The sequence below is a fragment of the Ictalurus punctatus genome, chromosome 23, assembly GCF_001660625.3.
Source record: "Ictalurus punctatus breed USDA103 chromosome 23, Coco_2.0, whole genome shotgun sequence".
Taxonomy (NCBI): domain Eukaryota; kingdom Metazoa; phylum Chordata; class Actinopteri; order Siluriformes; family Ictaluridae; genus Ictalurus; species Ictalurus punctatus.
Window position 1 is genome coordinate 8,918,708 of NC_030438.2, and position 25,181 is coordinate 8,943,888.

The window sequence follows — 25,181 nt, forward strand, 5'->3', positions numbered from 1 at the left end:
AGTTGAAAGCGGGAGGAAGTCAATTCCCTGCGCGAGCTGAAAGAATAGACGATTCCCCTTACACGAAAAACAAAACAACAACAATAACAACAAAAATACAACACAATAAGTCAAACTGGTTTATTAAGCGACTTTAGTGTAAGATACTAAGATGTGTAATGTCAGAATATCAGAAGATTAAATCCTTTATAACGTTAACACTACATAAAAGAACAAGCTAAGTTAGCTAGTAAACTTTGCTAGCTAGCAGACACGCTAGTTAGATCAGGTTTCAGTGTCCGCTTATTGTATTTACACGATTAGTTTAAACTGATCGATTAGGATTATAAATTAGATTTAATTGAGTAGTTCTTTTGCTTTATTTGAGATGGACGTAACGACGTGTCTGAAGTCTCTGCTTCTGGCGATTCGACAACACAGAGACCACAGAGGCACATTGAACGCATCACTGCTCCAAAAACAAATCCAAGTGAGTTGACAAGTTCACACTTAAACATTAAATATAAAATTCTGCTGATGTAAGGTTCTACTTGACATCCTTTCAGCTCACGCGTTTGACACGAAAGCAAAGCGCATACACTTTCCTACATGTCTGCTCTACATGGGGTATAAATCAGCTGCTTCAGGGAGCTGTGTAATGCTCTTCATGTCCAGTACTGAGCTGTCTGAATGACGGACTGTGGTGTTTCTGCAGGACGTGTCGGCCTTAAAGTGCTCCAGGATCTTATCCTCAGGACAGGTTCTCCCCAGCGAGTGTCTGAATGGTCTGCTGGAAGTAGCTGGAGATCCCAACACCAGTCCTGCTCTTACAGGGAGCGTCCTGTCTCTACTCGCCCAGCTCGGTACGCCCTAGCAGGCTGAAAGATCGCTCTTTTTTTGTCCTTTTACAGCAGGTGTATCAGACTCGTTTTAAGTACATAAGTCCAGTGTCTTAGTACTCAGTACTTTAGAGATACATTGCACTTAGTCCAGTGTCTTAGTACTCAGTACTTTAGGGATACATTACACTTAGACCAGTGTCTTAGTACTCAGTACTTTAGGGATACATTAGACTTAGTTCACTGTCTTAGTACTCAGTATTTTAGAGCTACATTAGACTCAGTCCAGTGTCTTAGTACTTTAGGGCTACATTAGACTTAGTCCAGTGTCTTAGTACTCAGTACTTTAGTGATACATTAGACTTAGTCCAGTGTCTTAGTACTCAGTACTTTAGAGCTACATTAGACTTAGTACGCAGTACTTTAGGGATACATTACACTTAGTCCAGTGTCTTAGTACTCAGTACTTTAGGGATACATTACACTTAGACCAGTGTCTTAGTACTCAGTACTTTAGGGATACATTAGACTTAGTTCACTGTCTTAGTACTCAGTATTTTAGAGCTACATTAGACTCAGTCCAGTGTCTTAGTACTTTAGGGCTACATTAGACTTAGTCCAGTGTCTTAGTACTCAGTACTTTAGAGCTACATTAGACTTAGTCCAGTGTCTTAGTACTCAGTACTTTAGGGATACATTACACTTAGTCCAGTGTCTTAGTACTCAGTACTTTAGGGATACATTACACTTAGTCCAGTGTCTTAGTACTCAGTACTTTAGGGATACATTAGACTTAGTTCACTGTCTTAGTACTCAGTATTTTAGAGCTACATTAGACTCAGTCCAGTGTCTTAGTACTTTAGGGCTACATTAGACTTAGTCCAGTGTCTTAGTACTCAGTACTTTAGGGATACATTAGACTTAGTCCAGTGTCTTAGTACTCAGTACTTTAGGGATACATTAGACTTAGTCCAGTGTCTTAGTACTCAGTACTTTAGGGATACATTACACTTAGACCAGTGTCTTAGTACTCAGTACTTTAGGGATACATTACACTTAGACCAGTGTCTTAGTACTCAGTACTTTAGGGATACATTAGACTTAGTTCACTGTCTTAGTACTCAGTATTTTAGAGCTACATTAGACTCAGTCCAGTGTCTTAGTACTTTAGGGCTACATTAGACTTAGTCCAGTGTCTTAGTACTCAGTACTTTAGGGATACATTAGACTTAGTCCAGTGTCTTAGTACTCACTACTTTAGGGCTACATTACGCTTAGTCCAGTGTCTTAGTACTCAGTACTTTAGGGATACATTGCACTTAGACCAGTGTCTTAGTACTCAGTACTTTAGGGATACATTAGACTTAGTCCAGTGTCTTAGTACTTTTGGGCTACATTAGACTTAGTCCAGTGTCTTAGTACTCAGTACTTTAGGGCTACATTAGACTTAGTCCAGTGTCTTAGTACTCAGTACTTTAGGGATACATTAGACATAGTCCAGTGTCTTAGTACTTTAGGGCTACATTACACTTAGTCCAGTGTCCTTGTACTCAGTACTTTAGGGCTACATTAGACTTAGTCCAGTGTCTTAGTACTCAGTACTTTAGGGATACATTAGACTTAGTCCAGTGTCTTAGTACTTTAGGGCTACATTACACTTAGTCCAGTGTCTTAGTACTCAGTACTTTAGGGCTACATTACACTTAGTTCAGTGTCTTAGTACTCAGTACTTTAGTGCTACATTACACTTAGTTCAGTGTCTTAGTACTCAGTACTTTAGCGCTACATTACACTTAATCCAGTGTTTTAGTTCTCAGTACTTTAGGGATACATTAGACTTAGTCCAGTGTCTTAGTACTCAGTACTTTAGGGATACATTAGACTTAGTTCACTGTCTTAGTACTCAGTATTTTAGAGCTACATTAGACTCAGTCCAGTGTCTTAGTACTTTAGGGCTACATTAGACTTAGTCCAGTGTCTTAGTACTCAGTACTTTAGAGCTACATTAGACTTAGTCCAGTGTCTTAGTACTCAGTACTTTAGGGATACATTACACTTAGTCCAGTGTCTTAGTACTCAGTACTTTAGGGATACATTACACTTAGTCCAGTGTCTTAGTACTCAGTACTTTAGGGATACATTAGACTTAGTTCACTGTCTTAGTACTCAGTATTTTAGAGCTACATTAGACTCAGTCCAGTGTCTTAGTACTTTAGGGCTACATTAGACTTAGTCCAGTGTCTTAGTACTCAGTACTTTAGGGATACATTAGACTTAGTCCAGTGTCTTAGTACTCAGTACTTTAGGGATACATTAGACTTAGTCCAGTGTCTTAGTACTCAGTACTTTAGGGATACATTACACTTAGACCAGTGTCTTAGTACTCAGTACTTTAGGGATACATTACACTTAGACCAGTGTCTTAGTACTCAGTACTTTAGGGATACATTAGACTTAGTTCACTGTCTTAGTACTCAGTATTTTAGAGCTACATTAGACTCAGTCCAGTGTCTTAGTACTTTAGGGCTACATTAGACTTAGTCCAGTGTCTTAGTACTCAGTACTTTAGGGATACATTAGACTTAGTCCAGTGTCTTAGTACTCACTACTTTAGGGCTACATTACGCTTAGTCCAGTGTCTTAGTACTCAGTACTTTAGGGATACATTGCACTTAGACCAGTGTCTTAGTACTCAGTACTTTAGGGATACATTAGACTTAGTCCAGTGTCTTAGTACTTTTGGGCTACATTAGACTTAGTCCAGTGTCTTAGTACTCAGTACTTTAGGGCTACATTAGACTTAGTCCAGTGTCTTAGTACTCAGTATTTTAGAGCTACATTAGACTCAGTCCAGTGTCTTAGTACTTTAGGGCTACATTAGACTTAGTCCAGTGTCTTAGTACTCAGTACTTTAGGGATACATTAGACTTAGTCCAGTGTCTTAGTACTCAGTACTTTAGGGATACATTAGACTTAGTCCAGTGTCTTAGTACTCAGTACTTTAGGGATACATTACACTTAGACCAGTGTCTTAGTACTCAGTACTTTAGGGATACATTACACTTAGACCAGTGTCTTAGTACTCAGTACTTTAGGGATACATTAGACTTAGTTCACTGTCTTAGTACTCAGTATTTTAGAGCTACATTAGACTCAGTCCAGTGTCTTAGTACTTTAGGGCTACATTAGACTTAGTCCAGTGTCTTAGTACTCAGTACTTTAGGGATACATTAGACTTAGTCCAGTGTCTTAGTACTCACTACTTTAGGGCTACATTACGCTTAGTCCAGTGTCTTAGTACTCAGTACTTTAGGGATACATTGCACTTAGACCAGTGTCTTAGTACTCAGTACTTTAGGGATACATTAGACTTAGTCCAGTGTCTTAGTACTTTTGGGCTACATTAGACTTAGTCCAGTGTCTTAGTACTCAGTACTTTAGGGCTACATTAGACTTAGTCCAGTGTCTTAGTACTCAGTACTTTAGGGATACATTAGACATAGTCCAGTGTCTTAGTACTTTAGGGCTACATTACACTTAGTCCAGTGTCCTTGTACTCAGTACTTTAGGGCTACATTAGACTTAGTCCAGTGTCTTAGTACTCAGTACTTTAGGGATACATTAGACTTAGTCCAGTGTCTTAGTACTTTAGGGCTACATTACACTTAGTCCAGTGTCTTAGTACTCAGTACTTTAGGGCTACATTACACTTAGTTCAGTGTCTTAGTACTCAGTACTTTAGTGCTACATTACACTTAGTTCAGTGTCTTAGTACTCAGTACTTTAGCGCTACATTACACTTAATCCAGTGTTTTAGTTCTCAGTACTTTAGGGATACATTAGACTTAGTCCAGTGTCTTAGTACTCAGTACTTTAGGGATACATTAGACTTAGTTCACTGTCTTAGTACTCAGTATTTTAGAGCTACATTAGACTCAGTCCAGTGTCTTAGTACTTTAGGGCTACATTAGACTTAGTCCAGTGTCTTAGTACTCAGTACTTTAGAGCTACATTAGACTTAGTCCAGTGTCTTAGTACTCAGTACTTTAGGGATACATTACACTTAGTCCAGTGTCTTAGTACTCAGTACTTTAGGGATACATTACACTTAGTCCAGTGTCTTAGTACTCAGTACTTTAGGGATACATTAGACTTAGTTCACTGTCTTAGTACTCAGTATTTTAGAGCTACATTAGACTCAGTCCAGTGTCTTAGTACTTTAGGGCTACATTAGACTTAGTCCAGTGTCTTAGTACTCAGTACTTTAGGGATACATTAGACTTAGTCCAGTGTCTTAGTACTCAGTACTTTAGGGATACATTAGACTTAGTCCAGTGTCTTAGTACTCAGTACTTTAGGGATACATTACACTTAGACCAGTGTCTTAGTACTCAGTACTTTAGGGATACATTACACTTAGACCAGTGTCTTAGTACTCAGTACTTTAGGGATACATTAGACTTAGTTCACTGTCTTAGTACTCAGTATTTTAGAGCTACATTAGACTCAGTCCAGTGTCTTAGTACTTTAGGGCTACATTAGACTTAGTCCAGTGTCTTAGTACTCAGTACTTTAGGGATACATTAGACTTAGTCCAGTGTCTTAGTACTCACTACTTTAGGGCTACATTACGCTTAGTCCAGTGTCTTAGTACTCAGTACTTTAGGGATACATTGCACTTAGACCAGTGTCTTAGTACTCAGTACTTTAGGGATACATTAGACTTAGTCCAGTGTCTTAGTACTTTTGGGCTACATTAGACTTAGTCCAGTGTCTTAGTACTCAGTACTTTAGGGCTACATTAGACTTAGTCCAGTGTCTTAGTACTCAGTACTTTAGGGATACATTAGACATAGTCCAGTGTCTTAGTACTTTAGGGCTACATTACACTTAGTCCAGTGTCCTTGTACTCAGTACTTTAGGGCTACATTAGACTTAGTCCAGTGTCTTAGTACTCAGTACTTTAGGGATACATTAGACTTAGTCCAGTGTCTTAGTACTTTAGGGCTACATTACACTTAGTCCAGTGTCTTAGTACTCAGTACTTTAGGGCTACATTACACTTAGTTCAGTGTCTTAGTACTCAGTACTTTAGTGCTACATTACACTTAGTTCAGTGTCTTAGTACTCAGTACTTTAGCGCTACATTACACTTAATCCAGTGTTTTAGTTCTCAGTACTTTAGGGATACATTAGACTTAGTCCAGTGTCTTAGTACTCAGTACTTTAGGGATACATTAGACTTAGTTCAGTGTCTTAGTACTCAGTACTTTAGGGTTACATTAGACTTAGTCCAGTGTCTTAGTACTCAGTACATTAGAGCTACATTAAACTTAGACCAGTGTCTTAGTACTCAGTACTTTAGGGATACATTAGACTTAGTTCACTGTCTTAGTACTCAGTATTTTAGAGCTACATTAGACTCAGTCCAGTGTCTTAGTACTTTAGGGCTACATTAGACTTAGTCCAGTGTCTTAGTACTCAGTACTTTAGGGATACATTAGACTTAGTCCAGTGTCTTAGTACTTTAGGGCTACATTACACTTAGTCCAGTGTCTTAGTACTCAGTACTTTAGGGCTACATTACACTTAGTTCAGTGTCTTAGTACTCAGTACTTTAGCGCTACATTACACTTAATCCAGTGTATTAGTTCTCAGTACTTTAGGGCTACATTACACTTAGTCCAGTGTCTTAGTACTCAGTACTTTAGGGATACATTAGACTTAGTTCAGTGTCTTAGTACTCAGTACTTTAGGGTTACATTAGACTTAGTCCAGTGTCTTAGTACTCAGTACATTAGAGCTACATTAAACTTAGACCAGTGTCTTAGTACTCAGTACTTTAGGGATACATTAGACTTAGTTCACTGTCTTAGTACTCAGTATTTTAGAGCTACATTAGACTCAGTCCAGTGTCTTAGTACTTTAGGGCTACATTAGACTTAGTCCAGTGTCTTAGTACTCAGTACTTTAGAGCTACATTAGACTTAGTCCAGTGTCTTAGTACTCAGTACTTTAGGGATACATTAGACTTAGTCCAGTGTCTTAGTACTCAGTACTTTAGGGATACATTACACTTAGACCAGTGTCTTAGTACTCAGTACTTTAGGGATACATTACACTTAGACCAGTGTCTTAGTACTCAGTACTTTAGGGATACATTAGACTTAGTTCACTGTCTTAGTACTCAGTATTTTAGAGCTACATTAGACTCAGTCCAGTGTCTTAGTACTTTAGGGCTACATTAGACTTAGTCCAGTGTCTTAGTACTCAGTACTTTAGGGATACATTAGACTTAGTTCAATGTCTTAGTACTCAGTACTTTAGGGATACATTAGACTTAGTCCAGTGTCTTAGTACTTTAGGGCTACATTAGACTTAGTCCAGTGTCTCAGTACTCAGTACTTTAGGGCTACATTAGACTTAGTCCAGTGTCTTAGTACTCAGTACTTTAGGGATACATTAGACTTAGTCCAGTGTCTTAGTACTCAGTACTTTAGGGATACATTAGACTTAGTCCAGTGTCTTAGTACTTTTGGGCTACATTAGACTTAGTCCAGTGTCTTAGTACTCAGTACTTTAGGGCTACATTAGACTTAGTCCAGTGTCTTAGTACTCAGTACTTTAGGGATACATTAGACTTAGTCCAGTGTCCTTGTACTCAGTACTTTAGGGCTACATTAGACTTAGTCCAGTGTCTTAGTACTCAGTACTTTAGGGATACATTAGACTTAGTCCAGTGTCTTAGTACTTTAGGGCTACATTAGACTTAGTCCAGTGTCCTTGTACTCAGTACTTTAGGGCTACATTAGACTTAGTCCAGTGTCTTAGTACTCAGTACTTTAGGGATACATTAGACTTAGTCCAGTGTCTTAGTACTTTAGGGCTACATTACACTTAGTCCAGTGTCTTAGTACTCAGTACTTTAGGGCTACATTACACTTAGTTCAGTGTCTTAGTACTCAGTACTTTAGCGCTACATTACACTTAATCCAGTGTTTTAGTTCTCAGTACTTTAGGGATACATTAGACTTAGTCCAGTGTCTTAGTACTCAGTACTTTAGGGATACATTAGACTTAGTTCAGTGTCTTAGTACTCAGTACTTTAGGGTTACATTAGACTTAGTCCAGTGTCTTAGTACTCAGTACATTAGAGCTACATTAAACTTAGACCAGTGTCTTAGTACTCAGTACTTTAGGGATACATTAGACTTAGTTCACTGTCTTAGTACTCAGTATTTTAGAGCTACATTAGACTCAGTCCAGTGTCTTAGTACTTTAGGGCTACATTAGACTTAGTCCAGTGTCTTAGTACTCAGTACTTTAGGGATACATTAGACTTAGTCCAGTGTCTTAGTACTTTAGGGCTACATTACACTTAGTCCAGTGTCTTAGTACTCAGTACTTTAGGGCTACATTACACTTAGTTCAGTGTCTTAGTACTCAGTACTTTAGCGCTACATTACACTTAATCCAGTGTTTTAGTTCTCAGTACTTTAGGGATACATTACACTTAGTCCAGTGTCTTAGTACTCAGTACTTTAGGGATACATTAGACTTAGTTCAGTGTCTTAGTACTCAGTACTTTAGGGTTACATTAGACTTAGTTCAGTGTCTTAGTACTCAGTACATTAGAGCTACATTAAACTTAGACCAGTGTCTTAGTACTCAGTACTTTAGGGATACATTAGACTTAGTTCACTGTCTTAGTACTCAGTATTTTAGAGCTACATTAGACTCAGTCCAGTGTCTTAGTACTTTAGGGCTACATCACACTTAGTCCAGTGTCTTAGTACTCAGTACTTTAGGGATACATTAGACTCAGTCCAGTGTCTTAGTACTTTAGGGCTACATTAGACTTAGTCCACTGTCTTAGTACTCAGTACTTTAGGGCTACATTAGACTTAGTCCAGTGTCTTAGTACTCAGTACTTTAGGGATACATTAGACTTAGTCCAGTGTCTTAGTACTCAGTACTTTAGAGCTACATTAAACTTAGACCAGTGTCTTAGTACTCAGTACTTTAGGGATACATTAGACTTAGTTCACTGTCTTAGTACTCAGTATTTTAGCGCTACATTAGACTCAGTCCAGTGTCTTAGTACTTTAGGGCTACATTAGACTTAGTCCAGTGTCTTAGTACTCAGTACTTTAGAGATACATTAGACTTAGTCCAGTGTCTTAGTACTTTAGGGCTACATTACACTTAGTCCAGTGTCTTAGTACTTTAGGGCTACATTACACTTAGTCCAGTGTCTTAGTACTCAGTACTTTAGGGCTACATTACACTTAGTCCAGTGTCTTAGTACTCAGTACTTTAGCGCTACATTACACTTAGTCCAGTGTCTTAGTACTCAGTACTTTAGGGCTACATTACACTTAGTCCAGTGTCTTAGTACTCAGTACTTTAGGGCTACATTACACTTAGTCCAGTGTCTTAGTACTCAGTACTTTAGGGCTACATTACACTTAGTCCAGTGTCTTACTTCTCAGTACTTTAGCGCTACATTACACTTAGTCCAGTGTTTTAGTTCTCAGTACTTTAGAGCTACATTACACTGTTCCCAGTGGTTTAGTAGTAAGAATTGTTTGTCCTTCAGCATCTGATGACGAGAGTAAAGAGGCGCTTCATAGCCGTTATAACATCGTTGGCACGCTGGCGGCCGTCATCCACTGTAACAGAGCTACACCTGAGGAGCCGATCGTGCTACAGGTAAAAATCCCCTCACACCCTTTTCACTGCAGATGCGTGGCTTAAATTCAATAGAGAAACATCTCTATGACATCTGACATTTTTTTAGCATCATTTGCATAAATTGCATAAAATCTCCATTTAATTATCACCATTTTTTTTGTGTTTCTCAGTGTCTTCAGGTTCTGCAGCGTCTCACTTACAACGTCAGACTCCTGCACTGCACCTCCCACATAGACGACCTCCTCACGTTCCTCATGCTCAACATGTAAGATTTATTGTGTGATCTGCATCTAGTTGTATTTTATATGTATTTTGTTACTTGTGCTGCTGCATATATAAAAAGCAGAAGGGAAAAAAACGCTGCTGTGATGATAGTGTGGGGCGCTGACACACCATCACCTTTTCCTGTTGGGCCCCTCACTGTAGCGTTTTCAAAAACCACAAAGCTGCTTTTGTTACATCCTCAGTACAATTGCTGCACAGCGATTGGAGACAGTCTCAGGTATTATCATCAACTCCTGATCCTTACACATGGTCCCTGTGAAGGAACAGCACCCAAAATTTTTATATTTTGGTTGTAACCCTGCAGAAAAACTGTGAATATAAATGAACATTTGTCCCGTCTTGTTAGACATTACAATAAGATGCTCCACGCTGTTATTCATTCCATGGGGTGCCAATTATTTTGGAACCAACATTCAAAAACTAAAAGTGTACACGTTTAGTGCAAAAGATCACTCATTGCATTGTTATCCCCCCCCAAACACTAATTGGGGGGGGGATACTTTTTGGAGTTGTCTGTAAGTAAGACAACTGACTCACTGTTCACTTGCAGCCAGTCTCAGAATGATGACATCACCAAGCCGTGCTTAGGACTGATGGCTAATCTTTGTCGACACAACCAGTCTGTACAGGTGCAGATTAAATCTCAGGTAGGACACGCCCTCTCAATTTGTACTCCGCCCCCTTATTTCCATGCTTAAGTGAAGCTCCTATTGATTTTTTTTATCCATCTTCCATCATACTTTCCAGAGTAACATTAAAGCTTTCTACAGAGCTTTACTTAACTTCCTCGGTCACAACTGCCTCACCGTGGTCGTCTTCGCGCTCTCGATCTTATCCAGCCTAACCCTCAGCGAGGAAGTCGGACAAAAGGTACTCTCTGAATTCATCTCTCCGATCTTGCCGTCTGCACCTCTGCGGTTTAACACTTTAACTTTCTCTTTCTGTGCATGCGTGGTTTCAGTTGTTTAATGCAAAGAACATTCACCAGACCTTCCAGCTCATCTTTAACATCACCGTGAACGGGGACGGAACCCTGACGAGGAACTACGCCGTCGATTTACTGGTGGATCTGCTCAAAAACGCCAAGATTGCTGATTACCTCACCAAGTAGGTCGTCACTGGTCTATAAAAACAACAACAAAAACACTCTACTGTTGACTGCTGGTGCTTTCACACTGCTATTATAACAACACTATTATCGTATTATAAGTTAGTATCTGCTAACTAACTCTCCTAGATCACGTTTATTATCGACAGAAATAAAATTTAAATAAAGATTGGTTTACATCTGGTGATAAAGAGATTCAAAATAAACGAGCAGACAGGTGCTATCAAAGTGACGTGTGTGTGTGTACATTAACGAAAGAAAATTAGAGCAAAAGGTTTGTAAATATACAGTATGTATAACAATTTACAGTTTATCTATGAAATATAACTTCCATATATAAAATATAAAGCAGTATATACAATATGGAATAGAAAATGGATAAAATAAAAAAGAAGGAAAGAAATATAGAGCAAAACTGTTTGCTGTAAAAATATTAATATAAAACACACACACATATGTGTGTGTATATATATGTGTGTGTGTGTTTTTTATATTAATATTTTATACACTTGATATTTTATATATATAAAAAACATTTTTTAAATGAAAATATTTAAATAAATAAGAAAAATCTAACAAAGGTAGTATCATAATAATATTGTGTATCGTGTGTAATATCGTCTGGAAAGCGGGTGGTTTTTTACTAACAGCAGGTATAAGCCGTTTCCCAGACGATGGCACATGATGTCAAGTGCACGTAATGCGACGCTGCTAGAAAGCTAAAACCCAGAATCAATGGACCTGCTGTTAGTAGGTGACCATCAGCCTCGTTGTAGTTTTACTGTTTTAACACTATTGTCTCTGTGTGTGTGTTTAGTTATAAACACCTCCCCGTGTGTCTGAGCGAGGTGGTCGGCCTTCTCCACGGTAAAGACCCGGATACAGCAGTGAAGGTGACGTATCCTTAGCAGAGATAATAAATAACATCAGCCCTTTAAGCAATGATCTGGTTTTAATAAGTTATAAATATTAAAGTTTGGTGTCTGTGCAGGTTCTGGAGCTGCTCGTGTCTCTGTGCTCGGTTCCACCCCTGCGCAGACTTATCTGTCAGACGGTTTTAAAACCCGCCGCCCCTCGACTGCAGCCCACTACCAGGAACCCTGCCCAGGTGAGGGGGGCAGAGCCTGGTCTGGCGCTGCTCCAGTGGGCCACGTGCCCACTGCAGGGACCTGAGCGGTGCTGCCTGCTCGCGCTGGAGCTCTTCACTGAGCTGTTTGAGGTGTGTGAGGAGAACACTGGTTCTCTGGTCTCAAGCCTCAGAACCTTACAATCTAAAAATAACCATTATTATTATTGTTATTATTATTATTATTATTATTATTATTATTACACAGCATGAAAAGTGCAGAGCTGATCCATGCCATGATGCACAAAAAGCAAGACGTGTAGTATTTAATCTTGAACCTCTTTCTTAATTTTTAATACTGCTACAACTACTACTAACAATAATAAAAAATTATAATACATTTAATTTAATACACTTTTATAGAGCACATTTCAGAGAGGGAAAAAAAAGCAAATAATAAACAACATACTGGAGGAAGCAGAAAATAGACACGATAATAAATACAAAAATCCTAAGAATAAATCATTAAAAAAAAATATTATAAATAAATTCATTTGTAATTTTACAAAAAAAAACAACAACAACTTTACACCACTCCAGCCCACTCTTGTCATTACACATAGTGACCTTAGGTTTGTGTTCAGCTTCTCGGCCATAGAAAGTCATTTCATGAAGCTTGGGTCCTGTTCTGATGTTGCTTCTAGAAGCAGTTTGGAACTGTGTAGTGACTGATGTAATGGAAGATAAGCTCCGTTTGCGTGCGGTGTGCAACAACACTCAGCAGTCTGCTCTATAAGTGTCAACAGTGGTCAGCCGCTTCGTGGCTGAGCTGCTGTCGGTCCTAAACACTTCCATTTCACTATAATAGCACTTATATGTGTATCTATCTATCTATCTATCTATCTATATATGTGTGTGTGTGTGTGTGTGTGTGTGTGTGTGTGTGTGTGTGTGTGTATATGTGTGTGTGTACACAGTGTGTGTGTGTATATATATATATATATATATATATATATATATATATATATATAACATAAAACAGTCAGCCTTTGCTATACCACAGCTTTAAAACTCCGAGAGCTGCATGTACTGTTTTTTTTTTTTGTCCCACATAACGGAGCTCAGAACGTTGACCGTCGTCTAAACATGTTTTCATTTCCTAAAACCTCGCCACATCACACACTGTGGTTTCTGTCTCTGTCTTCTGTGCACAGTATAATGTAAAAAAAAAAAAATGAAGCAGTGCTGAGAAATGCTCTCTCAATACGTTGAAATTTTTTTTTATATCAGGCTAATTCTCTTTAAATGTATAGCTGCAAATTTAGAAAAATGAAAGTGCCATTTTGCTGGAGTACAGGCACACACCTACACTCCAGTCCATTCCTGAGAACCAGTGCGCTTATATCATTATTTTAAAGAACAAATATCTCAAAGTAAACGTTGGATAGACAACAACAGGAGGTTGAGCAATGCACGGAAATTCATCAATTCCAGCAGTTAGTATAGGCAGCGCGTTAATTTAGAGCGGTGATTAAACGGACTGTAACGACGTGTGCTTTGTACGGTTTTAACGCGCACCTCCCAGCCAATCAGAATCGAGTATTCGGTCAGACCATGGTGTAAATAAAATGAATGAAACTTAATTAAAGGGAAGGGAAAGATTGTAAAGATTCAGTACAGATGTTTTATGTTAAATGAGCTTCTTCTAATCATATAAGTTGTTATCTAGTGAAAAATATCTAGTGATATCTGCAGTCTCTCAGAAAATCAGGATTCTTTCAAAATTAAATATGTAAATATGCTTTGTCAAGAGGGGGCGCTATAACCTGAAGCTACTGTGAATCGTCCCATTACTGCATCCTTACTGTGTCGTCTTGTATTACGCTAATCTCTAATAGACACTGTGTGTGTGTTTATGCTCAGGAAGTGATTGGTTCCTCGCAGTCTGTTTCTGCCCGCTCATTTTTGGAGCTCCTCCTCCCAGCGCTGCAGAGTTTACTGCACACGCCAGACTTCAGCGAAGGAGACGCGCTGCTACAGAGGCACTGTGCTAGAGCTGGACGAGCACTGGACCTCCTGAACGATATCCTATATAGTACCTGTTCCACAGCAGTGTGCCAACGACTACAGTGTTTTATTTAGATTTATCCGTTTATAGTTACGTTTCATGTTGCGAAGGAAAAACGAAAACAAGACGCGGCTTGTTGAGAAACTCCTCTGACACTGGAAACTCCTTCCTTACATGTTAAACGCCTCCTTACAGAAAACGATTACACGCGTATTATCATCCATTTATGTGGCGTATACACGGCGTACCTGCGAATGAGCCGTTACTATAGAAACGGTAACATATAAGAACGAGCGCGTTACTATAAACCTGTGATTTGCATGTGCGCTCGTCTCAGAAATTCGCCGCTGTTCTAGAAAACGAATCAATGCCACCTGACGAAATGTCCTTGACACGCTCACTCCTGTGTGGAGACGACTTCCTGAAGACTCTGGTGGCGCAGCACGTGAGCTCGGAGCTGTGCGTGTCGCTGGTGGAGCTGCTGCTGTCTAACAGTCAGGACTACGTCACATCTATCTGCTCGGACTCGAGCTCCCGGCTCAGGTGGGATAAACGTCCGTCAGCCATCAGGCAGCCTGATAGCTTTTTATTAATTTTATTTTTTAAATGCAGTTTTATTTTTTCATCTAGTAGTGAGTCAGATCTGAACTCATCTGGTCAACAGCCAGATGAGAATCGAGAACATAAAACGGGAAGTAAAGAAAGGAAAATGTCCGTGGATATAGTGCGTGACCTTTCCCTTCTTCCTCTCGTGTCCTGTAGCCATGCGTGCTGTGAGACGGTCCTCAAGACTCTGGAGCTGATGAGCCAGCTGAAGCAGCACGTAGATGACATGGAGACCTGCTTTTACCGGATGCTGCAGGTAAAATGTTAAAGATTGCGTGTGTGTGTTGATAATAGGAAGTGTGTATCGTATACCGAGTGCTGTGATTGCTGTGTAGGACCAGCGCATGGTGACGCCTCTGTCTCAGGCCCTGACGTCTCAGCACCGAGCGCGAGTACACACGGCGCTGCGCGTCCTGTTCGAAGCCGCTCCGCTGCCCGATTTCCCCGCCGTCATGTGAGTGTACAAGCAGAAATCACGAGTATTATGAAGTGGCAGTTTAGTGAAAAAGAAAATCATTATAATTTATAATTTAGGCTGGTCTGTTCATAGGTATTAGATTTAAACTTCAGTAAAAGAAAAAAATACAGTTATTTACTACATAATAATAAGTATCTAGTAGTAATTTAATAAATAGTTTTTTTTTATTTTTCATGATTTGTCGTAATTCCCATACATTTACAATCATAAATTTGTTTTGTATTTTTATCTTTTGGATCCAAAATGAAAAGTCCAACATAAATAAACAACAACAACAAAAGAACAGTTATACAGCTTAATGCACTTGGAATTAGGCATTAGGAATACGCGATTCGTAGTATGTGTTACCTAATAATGTTCCTGTTTTTTTTCCTCTCAGTTTAGGAGAAAGCATCGCAGCGAATAACGCGTACCGGCAGCACGAGGGCAAGCTGAGCGTCAGAGGCGGCAGCATTCAGGAGGATGGAGTCACCCCAGCGAAGAACTTTACTCTGTCCTCTGCTGCTCCGAACAGTCCGTCTCGCCAGAGCATCGACAGCCTCATCGAGAAACTGCAGAGCGGCATTCAGGTGTGCTCCTCATTTACTTTTAATTCATTTTAATTTATTCAGTCATTATTCATATTAGTATGCGTGCATTAGTAATTACAGGTGGACCGATAACCGATTGATCAATTGATAGTTTTTAAAACTGATACTCTAAAATCTAAAATATTGCTGAACTTTATTACACACAAAAAAACATGAGAACGTATTGCACTTTTTAAAAATGAAATAAATGTCTAAATATGAATATATATATATATATATATATATATATATATATATATATATATATATATATATATATATATATATATGTGTGTGTATGTATGTGAAAGCAAATAAAAGATCCAACATATCCAACCTGAACCAAAATGTAACGCTCCAAATAACAAATAAAAAGAGACCAAAACGAATAAAAAAAACTTTGAATAACACGACAAAATTTGTCAGTTTTCCGTCATATCCATTTTATTGATGGAATTACAGGTTTATTATTATGTATTAATACGCATGTTTTAACAATGTGTGTCTATTGTACCAGCTCATTATACAGATATAAACCAGTACCGATTTACGTCGTCATACCACACTTGTCTGGTGTGTAACCGCAGGGTCTGAAGTGTTGTTCCACTGTAATGCAACCTCTCTCCAGCGTGAGGCGTGCAAGGGCAAAAAACAAGATCAAATATCCATTTATCTCTCACGTTTGAGTTTTGACGTAGTTTATTTTGCCTTTGTATAGCTGAAGTGCAATAAAATCACCTTCTATTATGTTTTCATTTGAACTGAGCGTGATTTCGGAGTGTGTGGACTTGGAAGACTTCATCACCTTTAATTCCTCATGTATTTCTCAAGCCAGTTATTACTGTAATATTTTATTGATGCTGTGTTTTTGCTACTCATTGTGCTCTGTATTAAAATCTATCAGTAATATAGTTATTAATAGTTTTATATACACGACTACGAGGGGAAATTCTGACGAGTTCCTGTCTCTGGTTAAAAGTATTTTCGCTTTCTTTTGGCTCATACAGTGTCGTTTCTTGTTGAAGTTACAGGAGCAGATGAAAGATGTGCACGTGTCGGAGATCATCGATGTGTATGAGCAGAAAATCTCTGCCCTGGCTGTACGTCACCTTAAAGATCAGATACAATTTGTTTGTTATATCTGTTTTGTTTATTTTGTTTTTTTTGTTTTAATTGAATCTGTGAGTGTGTGTGTATATTATATACAAGTTTACATAAAAATCTATTATTTATTTATTTACTTCTTTGTTTGTTTGTTTTTTTATTATTATTATTATTTAAAAAATAATTTAGACACATTTTTAAAAATAAAATCCAAATTATATTCAGATTAATTTAAACTTGATATTGGGATCACTGTCTGTTTGTTTGTTTGTTCATTTATTTATTTATTTATTTATTTATCTGTTTGTTTGTTTATAATTTAGACACGTTTTTAAAATCAAAATTATATCCAAACCAGTTTAAACTTGATATTGGGATCTTAATTGATTTTTTTTTATTTTTATTTTTTTATTTGCTGTGGGTTTTTTCATAAATGTGCTATCTCTTAATATGAGCTACATTGAAATGCTTTGAAATTCACTCGTGCTCTCTCTGTCTGTCTCTCTCTCTCTGTCTGTCTCTCTCTCACGCTTTCTCTCTCTCTCTGTCTGTCTCTCTCTCTCTCTCTCTCTGTGTGTCTGTCTCTGTCTCTCTCTCTCTGTGTCTCTGTCTCTCTCTCTGTCTCTCTCTCTCTCTCTCTCTCTCTCGGTTCTGTGTGTGTGTGCAGTCTAAGGAAGGCCGTCTGCAGGACCTGCTGGAGGCCAAAGCTCTTGCTCTGTCTCAGGCTGACCGTCTGATTGCTCAGTACCGCTGTCAGAGAGCACAGGCCGAGGCTGAGGTGAGACAGACACCTCCACACACACACGCATCCCTTCACACATTTATTTCACACATTCAACGGCACAGCATGCACACACTCGTTTTTTTCAAAGCCACATTCTAGGTCGGCTCTTCAGCTTGTAAGCTTCACTTGCCCAACTACACCCACATATACACCCTGACATACTCTCCAACCCCCTGATGATGTCCGTGTGAAGGCCCGGAAGCTGGCGTCTCTGCTGAAGGACACGGAGAGGAGGAAGGAGGAGCTGCAGGCCGAGCTGAGCGATCATGTGATGGAGGTGGAGAAGCTGAAGAGCGACAGTCAGCAGCTCCTGCAGCACAACAGCCGCCTGCAGGCCGTGTCTGACGAACACCAGAACCTAAAGAGCACCTACAACCAGCTGCTGAGCAGGTCAGGACAGACGTCCCTCTTCCTATCACAGGAACTTACGGTACTCAGCTCACTGCTGACTAATTGTTAACCGTAATTCAGTGTAGCGTTGTAACCTCTGCTCGTCTTTAGGTACAATAAAAACGAAGCGATGCTGAAGGAGCTCCAGGCCGCCCACATCTCCCTCACGCAGCAGGCTGAGTCCCTGAAGAAGAGCAACGAGGGACTCAAAATGCAGCAGGAGAGGTCAGTCTGGGGTCACGGTCAATCTCCGTCACACTGCTGTAGAATGCTGAGTGATGAGCTTCTTGAGAAAATGTGAAGATTTTGAGCTGCTTTAGCTGCCAACTACAGGCTGCCAAAAATATGTTGCAGTTACACACCCTTAGCACCTTGGAAGCAGTTGATTATAGTGTTTAATACAAATTTTTTTTTAGTTATTTAGTGAATTTATTAAAAAGCGTTAGAATTTATTGTTTAAAAACAGTAATCAGTTTCTTTTTGTAGACTTTATAGGCATACATTTTTCTTTTTTCTTTTTTTCTAGCTGTTTGTTTCCAATCCTGTATATCATGATACATAACATGTATTATAAAAATATCTTCCAGTATCGTGATATGATCATTTTGTTATATCACCAAACCCTAACTTAAACCTCGCTCTTTTATTTTTTTTTCTTCAGGTTGTCCTCAGAGCTTCAGCAGAAGGAAGGGAAGATCTCAACCATGGAAGCAGCCATGCAGGAGAAATACCACACTATTGCGGGTGAGGAGACGTTGTAGCTCGCGGAGTGTGTGTGATAACGCAGTTACACAGTCTCTGTGTGTGTGTGTGTGTGTGTGTGTGTGTGTGTATTTAAAGTCATGGCCTGAAAGTCAGAAAGGTATTTTCTTTTCTTTCTGGTAGAACGACGCTCTGATGTAGAAGTGTCAGCAGCATAGCCTAATTTATACTGCCATGACCCTGCCCAGGCCGTTTCTGAGGATGAATGAATGCTGTAAATGCATCACGCAGCCCTTCACCTTCACGTTCTTGTTAATGAATATAGTCGTTGTTTGTTCATGTGAAAGCTTAACAGTGATACGCTGTGAATATTTCAGGCATCCCCCACCCCCGAAATAATCCACCTCCTATTCGTATCTGTATTTGTATTCGTTTCAGACCTGCAGGCCGAGGTGAGGAGGCAGGAGGAGCAGGCCGGAGAGCTGGAGGAGAACGTCAACATGCTGAGGAAGGAACTCGCCAAGACAGAGCAGGCTAGGAAGGATGCCAGCATCAAGGTGAGAGAGAAGAGAATTACTTCCTTCTCCAAGCAGGCTGGCTCTAAAATGAAATCCGGTTTCATCTCGAGCTTTTCTCTTCCTCAGGCCTCGTCTCTGGAGCTGCAAAGATCTCAACTGGAGTCCAAACTGCAGAAGAAGGAGGAGGAGCTGAACAAACACACGCAGATGATCGCCATGATCCACAGCCTGAGCAGCGGCAAGCTGAAGAGCGACGCCACAGCCAACCTTTCTCTGTGACACACACACACACACACACACACACACACACACACACACACACACACACACACACTGTACACATATCCAGATTAATGGATTCCAGAAGTAATGGCCCCATTTACAGACACTCCAGATTTTTGGTTTACGTGCACCACACACACACACACACACACACACACACACCAGCCATGATGAACTCGGATGACAAATACATGAAATAGATTTTAAATATTTTTAACTCTGAGATCCAGGTAACTTATTGTCTTTTCTTTGTGTGTCGTTGTCTGTCTGTACTTTTTCTACACGTCGTTCCTCTCGGATCATATTTTAAAATAAATAAACGAATATTTCATTATATTAATTAATGCATATTTTATCTGGGACTGCGAAACGATTCTGTTCCAAGATGGATTTAATCAATTAGTTCATTTTTAATGTACTGATTTTGTTTGGGGGGGGGATTTGACATAGCCAGTAGATGGCGCTGCACCTCATGATGACTGAATAAACTCCATTTTTTAGTCTGGTCCAGCAATAAAACCAAACAAGTAAATCACACAAAAGCAGAAATCGGTGAGATTTTATTATTATTATTTTTGTTTTTACAGATGTTTTTCATTAAATCCTGATGTGTTATGCCTCCCTTTAATTACCGTTTAATTATCCCTGTGGGGGTTGTGTTCATGCTGTATGAAGGTCAAAGGCTGCTGTGTTTATTGTGTTTTACTGTCTGACTAATTAGTGACAAATCAGTTTCTGTTTTATTTACCGAGCCCCGTGATGGAATGTGATAACCTCCCTACAGGCTTTACTCGTTTATTTCTTCAGCATGGCTTTTCCTTATTGTCATCATAGAAACTCATGTCAGTCTTAATATCGCCGCTCGGCCTGCAGAGTCCAGCAGATTTTCTCTTCTTTTCTTTTCTTTTTTCTTTTTTTTTTTTTTACCTTTTGGCTACTGAATAGTGCTTTATTTAGAAAGCAGATTATTTAAAAAAAAAAACAAAACAAAAAAAACACCACACGGATGGAAAAAAACTGAGTTTTATAGACATGAATTTATTCTTAATTCTCTACATCACAAACATGTATAAAGACAAAATAAATACCAGGAAAAAATAAAAACTCTTCATACACATAAAAAACAGATGATTAACCCTCTATTTGCAGTAATTTCTTCATATGCAGTTAAATTAATCTTCAATCCTTCATATTTTTAACTTTAAGGAAGCTTCGTCCCCTTTCACAACAAGGAAACTCTGAGAGACGTACAGAAAACCGCCATCAACAATGGGCTGTGCGTCTAAGGACCATTTGTTCTGATCAAATTTGGGCCGTGCTGCCAGTGCTCTAGCACCAACATCGAGTCAAAAGTTGGGCTTACCTTACTTTGGAAGTACTTTCATGGTTGTAACTTTTGTTCAGAGTTTGTTTCCAAACTTTAAAAGACATCCCGGATTCCCTGGGTGGAGACGAGTTCATCCCATCCTACGATGTCAATTCTTGCCTAATTAAATTTTCCACCATCTTGGATTTTGTCAAAAACTGTTGGGTTTTTTTCGCTACTCCTTCTACAAATTTTGTCCAATCATCACCAAATTTGGCTCTTCAGAGTAAGCCTCACAAAATGATCAAACAGTTTACCCGTAATAGGTCAATGAATTTGACAGGAATCCCGCCAAACAGGAAGTGTGCATGAGGATTTGTCTTTGCCTTTTTTCTGTGCCTTTGTCGATGGCTAATGCGCACAGATACATGTTTTTCCTGTTTTGTTATTATTTTGACTTAATAACTCAAACTTTCAGCAAAATGGATCATGTTAAAACCTAACTTAAATTACTATACTTATATCTATGTGAGTGGAGGTGACCTTAGCCAACAGAGTATACAGGGAATTAGAAAGATCATGTACCTTTTCAAGTGATATCAAGAAGAAAGATGTGGAAGGAAACAACCCTCGAGGTGTTCTTTACCTCTTCTGTGTGCTTTTACAGAAATATATATTCCTAAAAAAAAGTCTGTTCTCACGATCTGCACTTTTAATCGGAACTTCAGCTTCTCTCTCTTTCTCGAGCGTCCTCTCCGTCATAGCTGCTTCAGTTTGTCCTTGTCCAGATGCTGTTAGATTACACCGTTGCCCTCGCCGTTGTGTGGATTCACATCTGATTCCCCTCTATTTCTCATGTTGTTTGCTGTAAAGTGTCAGAAATGTTTTTGTCTATGTATGATGTAATCACAAAATAACCATTTACACACATTACACACATTTACACACACAGTGAATAAATCCACTTGTGGTCCTGGAGAGTCAGGGGTCCAAACACTCGACAAGTATTTGTAATTAACTCAAAAGAAAACATCTCTACTTTGCACTCAGTACATTTCAAAGTGGATCACTGTATTTTATATATATATATATATATATATATATATATATATATATATATATATATATATATATATATATATATATATATATAATTTGTAAGGTGGCTTTATTGCACCAGAGAGCTTCAAGCAATTGATTACAATTTCTAACCGTTTTAAACCCTAATAAATGTGACAACAGAAACTGCCAGGCAAGTTATTTGTTTGTTTGTTAGTTAATTAATTAATTAATTAATTAATATTTAGTTTCTGTACCTAGTACTAATGAGGAAAGCAGCGGTGAAAAGCACACTAATTTCCATCAATAACCAAAAGCGTCATTTGAGGGGAAGACTTTTTTTTTTCCTTTTATGATATTTTTGTACTTTTTTCCCCAAATGTTAAAAACTTGAATTCGAAGCTGAACATCCACATTATACAGGAAAGGAAATGTGATCTCACCTCTTTTCCACATTATCAAACATACAGCAGCTATGGTAACGACAACGATGGCCACGGTGACACCGAGAGCAATTCTAATAGTGTTAGCTGTTGGGGGATGATCCATATTTAATGTCATAATATCATGTTATAAATTCAATGCAAATGAAAATATCACTGAATCCATTCGCAGATATGTCATTACTGCATCTGATTATTAGTGAAAGGAGATGGAGAAGAGCTTTACCTGAGCAAATTTTCACTTCGGTGTGCACCACATGTCTGGACTGTGCTGTTAATCTCTCACATGTGTAGGTTCCTGTATACTCAACGTTCTCCGGGTTGTGGATTGTGACGGTCCCGTCACGTGCGAGATGTAACGTTTTCCCCCTCCACTGCACTGTGGTGGTAGGTAGCTGGGACGTTTGGGTGTAGGTCAGAGTGGTAGAAGACTCGCCATACGTCAGGGTGATGTTGCTGTTTCCAGTGTTGTCCTGAGAGACGGGACAGTGAATAGTAACGTTGTGTCCTGGATAAATCTCAACATTCTCTGCAAAATAAGAAAAGGATTGTTAAAGCTGATCTGTGTGTTTAATATTCTGTATTTAAAAACAAATGTATGTAGCCTCGTGATTGCTGTAATCATGCTAGATGAGGTGTTTGACGAAGTGTTTGTTGAGGTGTTTGACGAGGAGTTTGTTGAGGTGTTTGACGGTGTATTCACCTTTTCTCAGGCTTGCAGTGTAATGCTGACTCTCGTCCCTGAGGCTGATGGAGCAGCTGTATGTGGTGTTTTCTGCGACAGACTGAGTGAGAACGCTGCTCACTGAGAACAGACCCTCCTTATCTCCTGTCCTGTTCACAGTAAACTTGTCTTCTGACCTGCCGTCTCTGAACCAGGAGATATTGGGTTCTGGGTAAACGTCTTTCGTGCTGCAGGTAATTCCCTCACTCGTCATTTTTAAATCCACCCATTTAACTGGAACTAAAAAAAACAAATAAAGAAGTCACTGGTAGGTGTTTATGAAGTCTAATCGTATTTGACTTATTTGACAGGTGTTGGTTTTCTCACAACATCTGGATTTCTGATGCACAGCGAACCCTCATACTGCGTTTATGAATAGAAGAATGGACAAAAAGAAATGAACAATAAAGAGATCGATGGACGGAGAAGGAAACGGTAAAGGAAAAGGAAAAAACAAAGGCAAAGAAGGAAGGAATTAAAGAAAGAAAACAACAAAGGAAGTAAGAAAAAAACAAAGGAAGAAAGGAATAGTAAAATAATGGTAAAGGAAGGAAAGAAAAAGTAATGAAGTAAAGGAAGATTACAAAAGAAAGGAAAACGGAAGGAAGAAATGAATGATAAAAGAATGGTAAAGGTGAAAAGGAAGGAAAAGTGAAGGAATGAAAGATAAAGGAAGCAAGGAATGAAAAAAGAAAGGACAGGAAGGAAAGGAAGAGGGAAGGAAGGAATATTAAAAGAATGGTAAGGGAAGGAAGGAAAGAAATAATGAAAGAAAGGTATAAATAAGAAAGCAAGAAAAATGGATATAATGAAAGAAAAAGCAAGAAAGAATGGATGAACAGTGGGTGAATAATCGAATGGCTCGCTGGGAAGAAACAAAAACAGAAAAGGATGTGTTTATAAATGATTAGCTGTTGTAATATAAATAATATATAATCACAGGAACTACCTATAAATGTAATTAAATGTAAATAGAAATGGATAAAAAGCACGATGTGTCGTTTTCTAATGAATAAAATTGTAATTGTTGGCAAAGTGATGTGGTCTAAGAGGAAGCTGTAATAGGAAGATAGTGTTGTTGATTATTTTACTCTAACAGCACACACACTCAATGGTTTATTCCATGTCGCTCACCTTTGATTTTTAGGAGGACAAATTGTTCCCTGTTTTCAGAGTTTGTTGCAGTGTAACACTTGTATTTGCCCTGGTCTTCAGTCCGGAACGAGCTCAGCAGCAGTGAGGCGTTTCCCTGAGGGATCTGATCTTTGAACAGAGATGTCCGTCCTTTAAAGTCCACGTCCTGGTACTGCAGATCATCTGCTTTATTGTAGAAGGTATGTACGGAATCCGCTTTGCCTTCTTTATACCAGTGGATGATGTCATGATAAGTGGACGTACAGGGCAGGACACAGTTGCTGGTCACGATGCAGTACACTGTCACGTCTGTGAGAGTTAAAGATTAATTCATCAACAGTCTTCTTGCTATTCTAAATCTAAATAAAGGACGTGACTACCATCCCTGAAGATGGAATGCTGAAATTCGAGCTATGCAGCAAAGGAATGAACACTCACAGTGAACTTTAAACACATTTTTTCTGACTCAAGCTGTCGACGTTGTTGTTGTTGTTGTTGTTTTTTAACTCTTTCTGTTTAATCATTTGCGCACTGATTTCAAAGTTCAGTCTATTTTGAAACTCACGTAGAAACGTATCATTAAACCCACTTCTTTAGATGCCATTTTAATTAACTTCCTTAAAAGAAGAACATCATAATTCCCGTGTAATCCTGCGACTTTAATCCGAATTAAACCAGATGTTACTTTCAGGTTTAGGAACAAATCCAGAGTTACTCCACAGCACAGAGGTAATGTTTTTCTGTCCAAATGACCATGTCCAAGTCTGTTTTCTTTAGTTGTTTACTAATCTCAGTTTATGAGCTTTGAAACTAATACTCAGATCCAGATGACACAGAGCCAGCTGTTTACTTCCACCACAATAAAGTTTAAGTTTCTACTCACCTTCTTCAGTGGTCAGAGGTATTGACCAAAACAGCACAAAAGTCAAAATCACCGGCTTCATAATGTGAACCGAAGTACAGGTTTGTGTGTAAGTGAGCTCGACACGGCGTGCTTTCTTTTTCAGTAGATAAAGGAATGATTCCCAGAATTAGACTGGTCC

At 38.9% G+C, this 25,181-nt stretch overlaps 2 protein-coding genes across 5 annotated transcripts; one reads left to right on the forward strand and one right to left on the reverse strand.

The window, feature by feature from the left end:
* cip2a (cellular inhibitor of PP2A) lies at positions 1 to 20,918 on the forward strand. 3 transcript variants are annotated; one of them, XM_017453390.3, is made up of 21 exons: positions 1 to 469; positions 695 to 842; positions 9,418 to 9,530; positions 9,683 to 9,777; positions 10,348 to 10,444; positions 10,545 to 10,667; positions 10,759 to 10,904; positions 11,723 to 11,798; positions 11,897 to 12,124; positions 13,895 to 14,054; positions 14,441 to 14,582; positions 14,802 to 14,901; positions 14,981 to 15,099; positions 15,503 to 15,692; positions 16,718 to 16,792; positions 17,464 to 17,574; positions 17,774 to 17,970; positions 18,082 to 18,195; positions 18,632 to 18,714; positions 19,111 to 19,229; positions 19,317 to 20,918. In XM_017453390.3, exons 1-21 carry the CDS (start codon positions 368 to 370, stop codon positions 19,467 to 19,469), a joined length of 2,691 nt encoding a protein of 896 aa, XP_017308879.1. In that variant the 5' UTR covers positions 1 to 367; the 3' UTR covers positions 19,470 to 20,918. The 3 variants fall into 3 exon arrangements, with proteins under 3 accessions (XP_017308879.1, XP_017308880.1, XP_017308881.1); XM_017453391.3 differs by having other exon boundaries at positions 16,724 to 16,792; XM_017453392.3 differs by having other exon boundaries at positions 11,897 to 12,013.
* Positions 20,491 to 25,181, reverse strand: hhla2b.2 (HERV-H LTR-associating 2b, tandem duplicate 2). 2 transcript variants are annotated; one of them, XM_047150341.2, is made up of 6 exons: positions 25,022 to 25,181; positions 24,139 to 24,447; positions 22,984 to 23,244; positions 22,507 to 22,809; positions 22,281 to 22,367; positions 20,491 to 21,643 (listed from the first exon to the last, which is right to left on the reverse strand). In XM_047150341.2, the coding sequence occupies exons 1-6, from the start codon at positions 25,080 to 25,082 to the stop codon at positions 21,573 to 21,575; spliced, it is 1,092 nt and encodes a 363-aa protein (XP_047006297.1). In that variant the 5' UTR covers positions 25,083 to 25,181; the 3' UTR covers positions 20,491 to 21,572. The 2 variants fall into 2 exon arrangements, with proteins under 2 accessions (XP_047006297.1, XP_047006298.1); XM_047150342.2 differs by lacking the exon at positions 22,281 to 22,367.

Excerpts from the sequence above, each read along its gene's own strand:
- cip2a (XM_017453390.3), top strand. The coding sequence starts at position 368 with ATGGACGTAACGACGTGTCTGAAGTCTCTGCTTCTGGCGATTCGACAA. Across the intron at positions 15,693-16,717 it reads AACTGCAGAGCGGCATTCAG|TTACAGGAGCAGATGAAAGA; the intron begins GTGTGCTCCTCA and ends TTCTTGTTGAAG. Across the intron at positions 17,575-17,773 it reads GAGCACAGGCCGAGGCTGAG|GCCCGGAAGCTGGCGTCTCT; the intron begins GTGAGACAGACA and ends GTCCGTGTGAAG.
- hhla2b.2 (XM_047150341.2), bottom strand. The coding sequence starts at position 25,082 with ATGAAGCCGGTGATTTTGACTTTTGTGCTGTTTTGGTCAATACCTCTG. Across the intron at positions 23,245-24,138 it reads TGTCCTCCTAAAAATCAAAG|TTCCAGTTAAATGGGTGGAT; the intron begins GTGAGCGACATG and ends TGTTTTTTTTAG. Across the intron at positions 22,368-22,506 it reads CGAAGTGAAAATTTGCTCAG|CTAACACTATTAGAATTGCT; the intron begins GTAAAGCTCTTC and ends ATCCCCCAACAG.